The 12,954-nt window shown below is 41.3% G+C and overlaps 4 protein-coding genes across 4 annotated transcripts in view; all 4 read left to right on the plus strand.

Annotated features, from left to right (window-relative positions):
- The window catches only part of LOC121902128 (protocadherin gamma-C5-like), a 309,164-nt gene that overhangs the window by 20,250 nt on the left and 275,960 nt on the right, over positions 1-12,954 (plus strand). The window lies entirely within an intron of this gene.
- On the plus strand, positions 1,415-3,826 carry LOC121902221 (protocadherin gamma-A11-like). Its single transcript, XM_042419480.1, has one exon. It carries the CDS (start codon positions 1,415-1,417, stop codon positions 3,824-3,826), a length of 2,412 nt encoding a protein of 803 aa, XP_042275414.1.
- On the plus strand, positions 5,711-8,225 carry LOC121902222 (protocadherin beta-15-like). Its single transcript, XM_042419481.1, has one exon. It carries the CDS (start codon positions 5,811-5,813, stop codon positions 8,223-8,225), a length of 2,415 nt encoding a protein of 804 aa, XP_042275415.1. The 5' UTR covers positions 5,711-5,810.
- Positions 8,989-11,668, plus strand: LOC121902224 (protocadherin beta-16-like). Its single transcript, XM_042419482.1, has one exon. It carries the CDS (start codon positions 9,236-9,238, stop codon positions 11,666-11,668), a length of 2,433 nt encoding a protein of 810 aa, XP_042275416.1. The 5' UTR covers positions 8,989-9,235.

Here is a 12,954-nt window from a genome sequence, read left to right on the forward strand (position 1 = left end):
GAGTATAAATAGGTACATCTTGCAATGAAATCCATTCCAAAAATAGTAAATATTATATTTTCTGCTGTGTGAAACGTAGTTTTTAATTGTTGTTGATATTTTGCCTGAAAGTGGAGGTTGTGGCGAAGATACTAGGGTGCGTTGTATTAAGTGTTTCTAATAGGTTTGCTCATCTAAATATTTAAATAAACTGGATAAAACCCATTCAATGTAATGCAGCCTAAAACGCGTCTTAAATAACCTCGAGGACATTAGTTCAAATGTGTTTACATCTTTAGAACTCCCTTCCTTTTTTATAACATGTACCTGTAAATTATTCGGAAAGAAGTGGCTTAAAATCTTCACATTCATCAGTATAAGGCAGACAGCCATCTGCGGAATTGCAGAAATAACCCTCGTGATATATTGGACCCTTTATAGACCTACAATAGACAACACAATGCTCCTACAGTGCTACAACTCATCCGCAACAAGTTACTCAGTTTTTATGCTGGTTAAGAGTTGCTGCTTTAAGTATTATCAATTGTGCTTTCTCGTTAGTATGCTTAATTTCACACAAATTGGCCTTTTTTCTGCTTTACTGACTGTGTTAAATTGGACCCAGGCATACTTTTGCGTACTAGCAACACCCCCAATATTTGTACAAAATTACAAGTTTACCACATTTCAGTGTTAAGTCCGACCAACACCAGTCTTTTTGTTCGTGGTCGCCGAGTTCTGCCACGGAAGCATTGACGTTATTCTGTTATTTTGCGCATATTTCTTTTGGAATATAAATGTTTTAACAGGCTGCTAAGTTTCGTGGGTCATTGAAGAAGAAATAAATTATTTTTTTTAGAAGCCATGCATGGTGGTTTTCTCTTGAAGTGTTTTTAGGAACAGGCGTTTTTGCTGATCTCCTGATTTATCCTAATAAGCTCTGTCAATGGTGCTGAAATCATGGTAGGTTGTTACACGGGAGGCATTTCTAAGGCATGTCTGTATACGTTGCTACCGGTATATCGGTTCCCTTTAAAGACCCATATGTCAGTTAAATGTATACAGAAAACGGGAATAGTATTATTTACATTTTGCAAGTAAGTCTTGAAAGCCCCGTTCAGTATCTTTACATCAAATGTCTATGCGTGTTATACATGTGTCAAACATGTGCTTCGCATTTTATCACCTGCTCAATTTCAAACGAACACACTGTGTCGCTGTCTGCCAGTTTACGAGAGATAGTACAATGTCGTGTAGCATACCGTCTCCACCCATTGTTCTCAAGCTGTGTTTCCAGTTATGTTGCGGCTGTGGAATAACGATGCTGATTTCTGGCTTTGGATTTGTCTGATTTAGTCCATCTTAAACGAATTACCGAGTTAAACGAAGTACCTTTTAAATATTTTGTCTCAGCGGATATTTCTCATTTTATATAATGGAACACGAAGGATTTTCAAAGCTTGGCCTGGTTTCTCGCTTTGTCGTCTGTCTCCTTGCGCTGCAAAATGTATGTGCCGAGGTGAGCTATTCTATCCCAGAAGAGATGAAACCAAGAACTGTCATTGGAAATATAGCCAAAGATCTTGGTCTGGATATAAATACACTATCAACTCGCAAGGCTCGTATTGATACAGAAGGGAATAACGAACGATTTTGTGTTGTGAACTTGAAAACCGGGGATTTAAGTGTCGCTGAGCGGATTGACAGAGAGAGTCTTTGTGGCACTAAACCATCTTGCATTTTATCCCAGGATCTTGTACTTGAGAATCCACTGGAATTGCATCGTATAAATCTACATATTCAAGATATCAACGACAACTTCCCCCAATTCAAAAGGGATTTAATTCGAATGGAAATAAGTGAGTCGGCGGAAAAGGGCACTCGTTTCGTAATAGAGGAAGCACATGACGATGACATTGGTCAAAATTCAGTTCAGAGGTACAGCCTACAAAAGAATGAAAATTTTATTCTAATGATTGATGCTAATAAAGCTGAACTTGTTCTAGAGAATAAACTTGACAGAGAGAAACAACAAGAGATTAATTTGCTTCTAACAGCTGTTGATGGTGGTTCTCCACAGAGATCAGGTACTGTGATCATGTACATCACGGTACTGGATGCTAATGATAACGCCCCAGTGTTTAGCCAGGCCGTTTATAAAGCCAGTCTGCCTGAAAACTCTCCTCTAGATACTGTTGTGATCACAGTGAGTGCTACTGATGCAGATGATGGTGTTAATGGTGAGGTTAGGTATGACTTTGGTCATGTTTCAGAAACTGATGGAAAACTGTTTTCTATTGAAAGGGCTACTGGGGAAGTTAAATTAATTGGCAGCATAGACTTTGAGAAGAAGAATTCATTTGAACTTCGTGTCATGGCAAAAGATGGTTTAGGATTAAGCTCCTACGCTAAGGTTTACATAGATCTTATTGATGTAAATGACAATGCCCCTGTGATACATTTGAAATCTTTGACTAATGCCATACCTGAGAATGTGTCACCTGGTACAGAGGTGGGCATCATTAATGTGCAGGACAGAGACTCTGAGAATAACGGACAGGTCCGCTGCTCCATTCAGCAAAATGTCCCTTTTAAGTTGGTTCCTTCTATTAAAAACTACTATTCTCTGGTGACTACAGGACAACTGGACCGTGAACTAGTGTCTGATTACAACCTTACAATCACTGCCACTGACGAGGGCTCTCCACCTCTGTCCTCCTCTAAAACTGTTCAGTTATCTGTAGCAGACATCAACGACAACCCACCTGTGTTTGAGGAACAGTCCTACAGCGCATATGTGACTGAAAATAACAAACCTGGCTCCACTTTATGTTCCGTTACTGCTCGAGACCCCGACTGGAGACAAAACGGTACAGTGATTTATTCTCTGTTACCTGGTGAGGTGAACGGAGCCCCGATGTCCTCTTATCTATCTGTTAACGGAGACACGGGGGTGATCCACGCCGTGAGGTCGTTTGATTATGAACAGTTCAGGAGTTTTAAAGTGCACGTGATGGCCAGAGACAATGGTTCTCCTCCGCTCAGCAGCAACGTGACCGTCAGTGTGTTCATATCGGATGTGAATGATAACTCTCCTCAGATACTGTACCCCGCCCCGGAGGGCAACTCCTTCATGACCGAGCTGGTCCCCAAAGCTGCACACGGAGGCTCTCTGGTGTCCAAAGTGATAGCGGTGGACACGGACTCCGGCCAGAACGCCTGGCTGTCGTATCATATAGTCAAATCCACTGATCCGGGGCTTTTCAGTATTGGTCTCCACAGCGGAGAGATCAGGACACAGCGGGACATTTCTGAATCTGACAGCATGAAACAGAACCTTATTGTGTCAGTGAAAGATAACGGACAGCCCTCTCTCTCTGCCACCTGTTCCATGTATTTACTTATTTCTGATAACTTGGCTGAGGTCCCAGAACTGAAGGATATTTCTTATGATGAGAAGAATTCTAAACTGACCTCTTATCTGATCATCGCGCTGGTGTCCGTTTCCACGTTTTTCCTGACCTTCATTATCATCATCCTGGGTGTGAGGTTTTGTCGCAGGAGGAAGCCCAGACTATTGTTTGATGGAGCAGTTGCCATCCCCAGCGCTTATCTCCCTCCTAATTACGCAGATGTTGACGGCACTGGAACTTTACGCAGCACTTATAATTATGACGCCTACTTGACAACAGGGTCTAGAACCAGTGACTTTAAGTTCGTGACATCTTACAATGACAACACTCTGCCTGCTGACCAGACTCTGAGGAAAAATCCCACAGACTTTGCAGAAGTGTTTGGTCTGCCAGATGAGTCTCCAGAGGTAGGCCACTTCATTTTTTGTATCTAATATGTAACGTTAATTGCGCCCTTCAAATAGTATCGCTTTTCATCTAATTGTTTCAGTAAACATGACCGATTCGTCATGACTTCGTTCCATAATACAGAGGGTCTATTTTAAATTTTGTCTGGTTTGACACACTTATTCCACTGCTTGTGTATGATTTTATAGTATTTCTTAACAAATAATTACTGAATCCAATGCTATTGAAATGCAGAAAATGACCACCCCATAGGCATAGATTTGCTAATTTGCAGGATAAAGGACGTCTGTGGGTCCAGGTTAAAGTTTGTTTACATGTCAGTGACCACCCTTTCACGTGTAACCAGGACCTGCTACACTCTGATATGTAGTCATCTAAACATGGTTGAAAGAGATATTAAATGTAAACTAGACGTCGAAACCGCTTAATTTTTAAGCAAAATTCAGCGTACTTTGAGCCCTGACGTCTAGACGTCATTTGTCCCGTGCGCAACAACTCAGTGGTCACTGGGCTGCAATATGTTGCTGCGTTTTTTTCTTTGTATGGTGTTAATCAGTTGGATATGGACGTAACACATGGTATTCCACCAAAGATTAATGTAACTAATCAAAGTTTCAATTAATCTATATATTTTTTCTTGTAATCACAAACTGACCAAACACGATCAAGTGACAAAAGTGTTGTGTTTATCTTTAACATATTTCAAGCGACGTTAGTAAACAATACTGATTTTCTCAGGAACAAGATTAAAATGTTAAGTATTAAACATCAGCTGAGTTCATGAAAAACGTGTTTTTTCAACAGATGTAGCCTTCGGGTATATCTGCCTTAATAACAGATATACCTTTGAATTTTATATTCCAATCAATTTGTTTTATTTATTTTGAATCCACTAAAGGACTTCTAGAGAAAAAGGGAAAACCAACAAGCTTATTATTTCCTGACTAGATGTTGAGATACAAGCATTATGCAGCCACTGATCGGTGAACATGTTTTTGCCGTTGTTAATTAATGTTGTGATATCGCCCCTGTCACATGTGATGTTAGGTCAGAATTGTTTTTATGTAACCATGTCTCCTAGAAATTATGTTTGTAGGCTACTAATTTGCAACAGGAATACGTTTACAGGGGAACATAATCCCGTTTGCTGTCAACATCGTGAGGAGTGCTTTTACTGAAAATATTTGGTAAGTCGCAAAAATGTCGATACAGAACAAACCAGTAAAATGTTCAATGACAACGTAATATCAGATCTTGGAATACAGTATCCGCTCGTAGTCGCCACAGCATTATTATACTTTTTTATGGTTATGTTTAGGAACAGGCAGCACTTGATTATGGTTAGGGAGATATTATGGTCTTGGATTAAAACAGAAGAAAGTACGCAATGGATTTATTCTCAAGACGAGACTTATGTATTGACATTTAACTTAAACCACAGTCTTTCACTCATAAATGTACTGCTTCATTTACTCGAAAACACGTTACCTGTGAACATAATCCAGACAGTTATTGCGTGTTCACCGGAACGTAATGGGAAAAACTATTCAGTAATATATAACACAAATTTCAGGAGACCGTATACTGCAGAAATGTTAAAAGAAGAAAATCTGTGGTTCTACTCCTCACTGTTCACACTCTGTCCATGGTGCTGAACGGTGTTCACTCTGCATACACCTATTACGAACATACCAAAACCTTCCCAGCAAACACTTTGTATTTGTGTGTTAATACTGAAATATTACACTGCAGTGTTGAGTACATCATGACAGTACTGCAGCATCCTATGTTGGGCCAGGAGTTATTTATTTGTAATATTCCAAATAGACTCACGGCGTCGCTGCTTGCTTGCAGATATGGGGAGGTTCATTTCTCCACCTACTCCACCAGCATTAAAACCAGACCTGCCATTGTTGTAGGAGCGGCTATACTTACTGTAGCGATAACGTTTTGATTTCATCAGCTCCTGTATGAAAATTTGCATGTTCGTATCGTAGTACTGGAGGAACAATGGACCTCAAAGGACAATCATTGTGGAGCTTTCTCTATGGATTTTTTCTTTTAGTCGACGCCACCGTTGCAGACCTCAGCTATTCTGTTCCGGAGGAGATGAGACCCGGATCCATTGTTGGAAATATTGCCAAGGATCTCGGACTAGAAGTAGGGAAATTGTCCTCTCGTAAAGCCCGTCTTGATACTGAGGAGAAGTACCAACATTACTGCGATATTGATCTAAAAACGGGAAATCTTGTAATGAGGGAAAGGACTGACCGAGAGGAGCTTTGCGGGGAGAAGGTTTCGTGTATGCTTAAATTCGAATTAGTCCTAGAAAGTCCTTTGGAGCTGCACCGCATTTCACTGCTCATTCAGGATGTAAACGACAATTCACCTGTTTTTCCAAAGGATAACATTAAACTGGAAATAACAGAATCAGCGGACAAAGGAGCTCGATATCGCGTCAACGAAGCACATGACGCTGACATCGGACAAAATACAGTTAAACAATACAGTTTACAGAAGAATGAGCATTTTGTTTTATCTGTTCGAGAGGATACTGATGGGTCTAAGAACGTCGAGTTGGTGTTAGATAACGAGCTCGACCGTGAAAAACAACACGATTTAAATTTCGTGCTCATGGCCGTTGATGGTGGTAATCCACAAAGATCAGGAACTGCCATTGTACACGTGACTGTGTTGGATGCTAATGATAACACCCCTATGTTTGACCAAGCGGTTTATAAAGCCAGTCTACCTGAAAACTCTGCTCTTGAGACTGTTGTCATCATAGTAAGTGCCACTGATGCAGACGAAGGAGTCAATGGAGAAGTGACATATGAATTTAGCCGCATTTCAGAAAGGGCTAAAAAAGTTTTCTCATTGAACAGTAAAACTGGAGAGATAAAAGTCACAGGGCCACTCGATTTCGAGAGTGATTCTAAATATGAAATGCGAATCGATGCCAAAGATAGTTATGGACTTTCCTCTGATTCCAAAGTGATAATTGATATCACTGATGTTAATGACAACGCTCCAGTGATATATATGAAATCCTTGACTAACCCCATACCTGAGAATGTGTCACCTGGTACAGAGGTGGGCATCATTAACGTGCAGGACAGAGACTCTGAGAATAACGGACAGGTCCGCTGCTCCATTCAGCAAGGCGCCCCTTTTAAGTTGGTTCCTTCTATTAAAAACTACTATTCTCTGGTGACTACAGGGCAACTGGACCGTGAACTAGTATCTGATTACAACATTACAATCACTGCCACTGACGAGGGCTCTCCACCTCTGTCCTCCTCTAAAACTGTTCAGTTATCTGTAGCAGACATCAACGACAACCCACCTGTGTTTGAGGAACAGTCCTACAGCGCATATGTGACTGAAAATAACAAACCTGGCTCCACTCTATGTTCCGTTACTGCTCGAGACCCCGACTGGAGACAAAACGGTACAGTGATTTATTCTCTGTTACCTGGTGAGGTGAACGGAGCCCCGGTGTCCTCCTATGTATCTGTTAACGGAGACACGGGGGTGATCCACGCCGTGAGGTCGTTTGATTATGAACAGTTCAGGAGTTTTAAAGTGCACGTGATGGCCAGAGACAATGGTTCTCCTCCGCTCAGCAGCAACGTGACCGTCAGTGTGTTCATATCGGATGTGAATGACAACTCTCCTCAGATACTGTACCCCGCCCCGGAGGGCAACACCTTCATGACCGAGCTGGTCCCCAAAGCTGCACACGGAGGCTCTCTGGTGTCCAAAGTGATAGCGGTGGACGCAGACTCCGGACAGAACGCCTGGCTGTCCTATCATATAGTCAAGTCCACTGATCCGGGACTTTTCAGTATTGGTCTCCACAGCGGAGAGATCAGGACACAACGGGACATTTCTGAATCTGACAGCATGAAACAGAACCTCATTGTGGCAGTGAAAGATAACGGACAGCCCTCTCTCTCTGCCACCTGTTCCATGTATTTACTTATTTCTGATAACTTGGCTGAGGTCCCAGAACTGAAGGATATTTCTTATGATGAGAAGAATTCCAAACTGACCTCTTATCTGATCATCGCGCTGGTGTCCGTTTCTACGTTTTTCCTGACCTTCATTATCATCATTCTGGGTGTGAGGTTTTGTCGCAGGAGAAAGCCCAGACTGTTGTTTGATGGAGCAGTTGCCATCCCCAGCGCTTATCTCCCTCCTAATTATGCAGATGTTGACGGCACTGGAACTTTACGCAGCACTTATAATTATGACGCCTACTTGACAACAGGGTCTAGAACCAGTGACTTTAAGTTCGTCAGTTCATACAATGACAACACTCTGCCTGCTGACCAGACTCTGAGGAAAAGTCCATCAGACTTCGCTGAAGTGTTTCAAGATTCCTTGGAGCCCCTGGAGGTAGGCACATGCGCTTGTTTATAGCAGAGTCAATACCTCAATTCATTTTGAGGCCTTGCTCTTAAAAATAGAAATCAGAATTTGTTACATAACGTAAACACCACTTTTATTGTGTAGTTAATATTTAGTTCATTGGCTGGACTGATGCATAAAAACACGTGATTGCCATCAGAATAGTTGGCCTTTTGGCCTAAATTGCTTTTCTAAAACATTTAAAAGTGCATTGTTGTATATTTCTAAGAAAACATACAACATTTTGATACCTGTCAAAGAAACAGTATCAAATTAATTAGGTCATGCTATATATATCAAACCGAGAAGTTTTTTCATGGATCCATCGTATTCCTCAGCTCCCTATTGCCAATATCATCCTTAAAATTTACCAATGTTGTACTCAATTTCTGTTATATTTAACCGTGAAATACAAGTGCTTTTTCTCAATGTTTGTATTCAGAAAAAAGACCACAGCTGGGTCATTATTAATTTCGTTTTGCAGTACTGAACGTCTTATGACACCCGTGATAAACATGAGCTCTGGTCCATGGTGCGCGTTACACTATACTAAGGTATCTATCCATGGTGCTGAAACCAGTTTAACCCGTACAATTCTCACCATCATCACTGATGTGCAATAAAAGCAGTTTTAAAGAGTTAAATACTGGCATTTAAAACAGAAAACTCATGTCTACATTTTCTTATAGTCTTCTATTGATGTTTCAATCTGACTGCAGCCTGGGCTATGATGTTCTATTCTTTCTCATCAGAATTCTTAGTTATTTAAGTCTTTTGTAATACCTACAATTTGCTCACAGTGTCGCTCTCTACCAGGTTTAGTTAACTGTCCTACATTATGATCCACTACAGACATTCACATTTCAATATTACGATAGGTTGTTCTTTGGCGAGAGAAGCGAAGTCACATCATCTACAATCGTACATGCGCGTAGTGTTCGAAGAAGATTCCAGCTGGCTGGTATTTTTTTCTATTTTACAAGTCTTGGTTTTGGTGGAGTCGGAACTGGTCTACCAGGGAAATGGGATACAAAGGATTTTCAGTGCTCGGCCTGGTTACCTCTTTGGGAGTTTTTCTTCTGCCGCTGCAAACCGTTTGTGGAGATGTGGCCTATTCTTTTCCAGAGGAGATGAAACGCGGCTCAGTTGTTGGAAATATAGCGAAAGATATAGGGCTTGATGTGAGCAAACTGTCTGCTCGAAAGGCTCGTATTGATGCAGACGGGAACAACAAACGGTATTGTGACATTAATCTCAGTACGGGAGATATCATTGTTGTCGAAAGGATTGACAGAGAGGGGCTTTGTGGCAAAAAGGCATCTTGCGTTTTAAAACAGGAACTTGTTTTAGAGAACCCTTTAGAGTTGCACCGCATTAGTGTTCACGTTCAAGATATCAACGATAATTCTCCACAGTTTAAAAAGAATACCATAAACTTTGAAATTAGAGAGTCGGCAACCAAAGGAAGTCGCTATCGTTTAGATGAGGCCCACGATGCAGACATCGGACAAAACGCCATCCAGAGCTATAGCATTGAAGCAAATGAAAACTTCAGATTAAATGTTATTGCAAAAAGCGCAGGTGGAAAATATAGTGAGTTAGTTTTAGAGAAGGAGCTGGATAGAGAGCAGCAGCAAGAGCTAACGATTGTGATTGTCGCTACAGACGGAGGCACACCTCAGAGATCAGGTACTGCAGTCGTCCACGTCACTGTGCTGGATGCCAATGATAACGCCCCAGTGTTTAGCCAAACCATTTATAAAGCCAGTCTTCCCGAAAACTCTCCTTTAGACACTGTAGTGGTCACGGTTAGCGCAACTGATGCAGACGAGGGAATAAATGGAAAAGTGACGTATGAGTTTGATCACATTTCTGATGAAAATAACGTGTTTGCTCTTGATCAGGCAACAGGAGAGGTCAGAGTGAGTGGACCAATAGATTATGAGGATTTGTCCACCTATGAAATGCAAATTACAGCCAAGGATGGTCTTGGGTTAGTGTCATCCTGTACATTAATAATTGACGTCGCAGATGTCAATGACAACGCCCCCCTAACGTTTATTAAGTCCTTGAGAAATCTCATTCCAGAAGATACCCCTCCCGGTACAGAGGTAGGCATCATTAACGTGCAGGACAGAGACTCTGAGAATAACGGACAGGTCCGCTGCTCCATTCTACAAAACGCCCCTTTTAAGTTAGTCCCTTCTATTAAAAACTACTATTCTCTGTTGACTACAGGACAACTGGACCGTGAACTAGTGTCTGATTACAACATTACAATCACTGCCACTGACGAGGGCTCTCCACCTCTGTCCTCCTCTAAAACTGTTCAGTTATCTGTAGCAGACATCAACGACAACCCACCTGTGTTTGAGGAACAGTCCTACAGCGCATATGTGACTGAAAATAACAAACCTGGCTCCACTTTATGTTCCGTTACTGCTCGAGACCCCGACTGGAGACAAAACGGCACAGTGATTTATTCTCTGTTACCTAGTGAGGTGAACGGAGCCCCGATGTCCTCTTATCTATCTGTTAACGGAGACACGGGGGTGATCCATGCTGTGAGGTCGTTTGATTATGAACAGTTCAGGAGTTTTAAAGTGCACGTGATGGCCAGAGACAATGGTTCTCCTCCGCTCAGCAGCAACGTGACCGTCAGTGTGTTCATATCGGATGTGAATGACAACTCTCCTCAGATTCTGTACCCCGCCCCGGAGGGCAACTCCTTCATGACCGAGCTGGTCCCCAAAGCTGCACACGGAGGCTCTCTGGTGTCCAAAGTGATAGCGGTGGACGCGGACTCCGGACAGAACGCCTGGCTGTCCTATCATATAGTCAAATCCACTGATCCGGGACTTTTCAGTATTGGTCTCCACAGCGGAGAGATCAGGACACAGCGGGACATTTCTGAATCTGACAGCATGAAACAGAACCTTATTGTGTCAGTGAAAGATAACGGACAGCCCTCTCTCTCTGCCACCTGTTCCATGTATTTACTTATTTCTGATAACTTGGCTGAGGTCCCAGAACTGAAGGATATTTCTTATGATGAGAGGAATTCCAAGCTGACCTCTTATCTGATCATCGCGCTGGTGTCCGTTTCCACCTTTTTTCTGACCTTCATTATCATCATCCTGGGTGTGAGGTTTTGTCGCAGGAGAAAGCCCAGACTGTTGTTTGATGGAGCAGTTGCCATCCCCAGCGCTTATCTCCCTCCTAATTACGCAGATGTTGACGGCACTGGAACTTTACGCAGCACTTATAATTATGACGCCTACTTGACAACAGGATCTAGAACCAGTGACTTTAAGTTCGTGACATCTTACAATGACAACACTCTGCCTGCTGACCAGACTTTGAGGAAAAGTCCATCAGACTTTGTTGAAGAATTCGGTCAGTCAGACAATTCCTTAGAGGTAGGTTCACATATATTTTACCTTTGCGCTTCGTGATTAACCACTATTGGTCCTGTTTATATAATTTGTCAAGTGCATCGGATTTCATAAAGGCATTTGAATATTTTGATGGTCATCTTTTGTACCATTCCATTGTCTCTATGAACTTTCACCTATTGTCTCATTGTACCTCGTTGCTCACTATGGTAACATGTTATGATGCAAGTTTTCAATATATTTCCACATTAATCTAAACAAGTTCTATCAAGTATAATTAATTTCAAGCTTGTTGACCTTGTGTTAGATCAAGACTAATATCTTTTTGACTGGTTTGGCTAATCTAAGAATAACAAAACCTTCTTTTTCTAGCAAATATTTCCTTCAGAAAAACTATACATCAATGAGATCGCAGTTATTTGCACAGTGCCTTTGAAATGTGTTAGACACTATATGTTTGTGTCCATACTGGCTGCAGTATAGGTAAACTACAGGAGTTATAGCCACATTCTATAGTTTGTCTCTTGTTCGTTGAAATATGTTTGGTCAGTTATGCTTTCTGATTATTCCAGCACAAACATCATGCTGCAGACCTAGCTGCCATGAGAGTGGATTGCATTTGGACTGTCATTGTATTTGTTTCCCTTTTATACTTTCATGCACAAAGAAGTACAGTGAGGAAACCCTCTTCCTGTTCCTGTACATTTTGCACCACACTGTATCCTGGAACAGATTAAACAAATTGAAAGCAACACATGCAAAATTTATAATTTGGTATTTCAACCTTAAAATTCACCCTTTGTCATCTGGCAATAGGGTGAATGTAGACAACGCAAACCGCTGCCGAAAACTTGATCACAAGTTTCAAAATTTGTTGGATAATACAATTTAGTAGAGACACCTGTCGCAATTTACTTCATTTTCTTTTGGCGAATAGCATCAAGTCATATAATTACCTTGGTGCTCAGTGAGGCATGACATATCTATCATTTAGTAATGAAAAGTGTGGGTCCATGAATGGCACCAGTGCTGACACACTTTATATCTTGGTTTAGTACAATGTACATATATATATAATATATGTATATATATATATATATTGTTTTTTACAAACTGCGAAGTCATAATGTTACACCAGTATGCCATCTTTTAGGGAGAGTTCTATCAACTTTCTACACAGCTGTATATTTTCATAGGATAATACACAGATTAATACAGAAGAAGAAGTCATATGGATTCAATAAGGGTGTTGTGCTAAAATCATAAAAGCATAACAAACAGTAAAGTGTGTACTCTGAGGAAATCCCTCTGGCTAAGGCCATTTATCACCTCATTTTGACATTTTC

This window comes from Thunnus maccoyii, chromosome 8 (genome assembly GCF_910596095.1).
Source record: "Thunnus maccoyii chromosome 8, fThuMac1.1, whole genome shotgun sequence".
NCBI classification, from domain to species: domain Eukaryota; kingdom Metazoa; phylum Chordata; class Actinopteri; order Scombriformes; family Scombridae; genus Thunnus; species Thunnus maccoyii.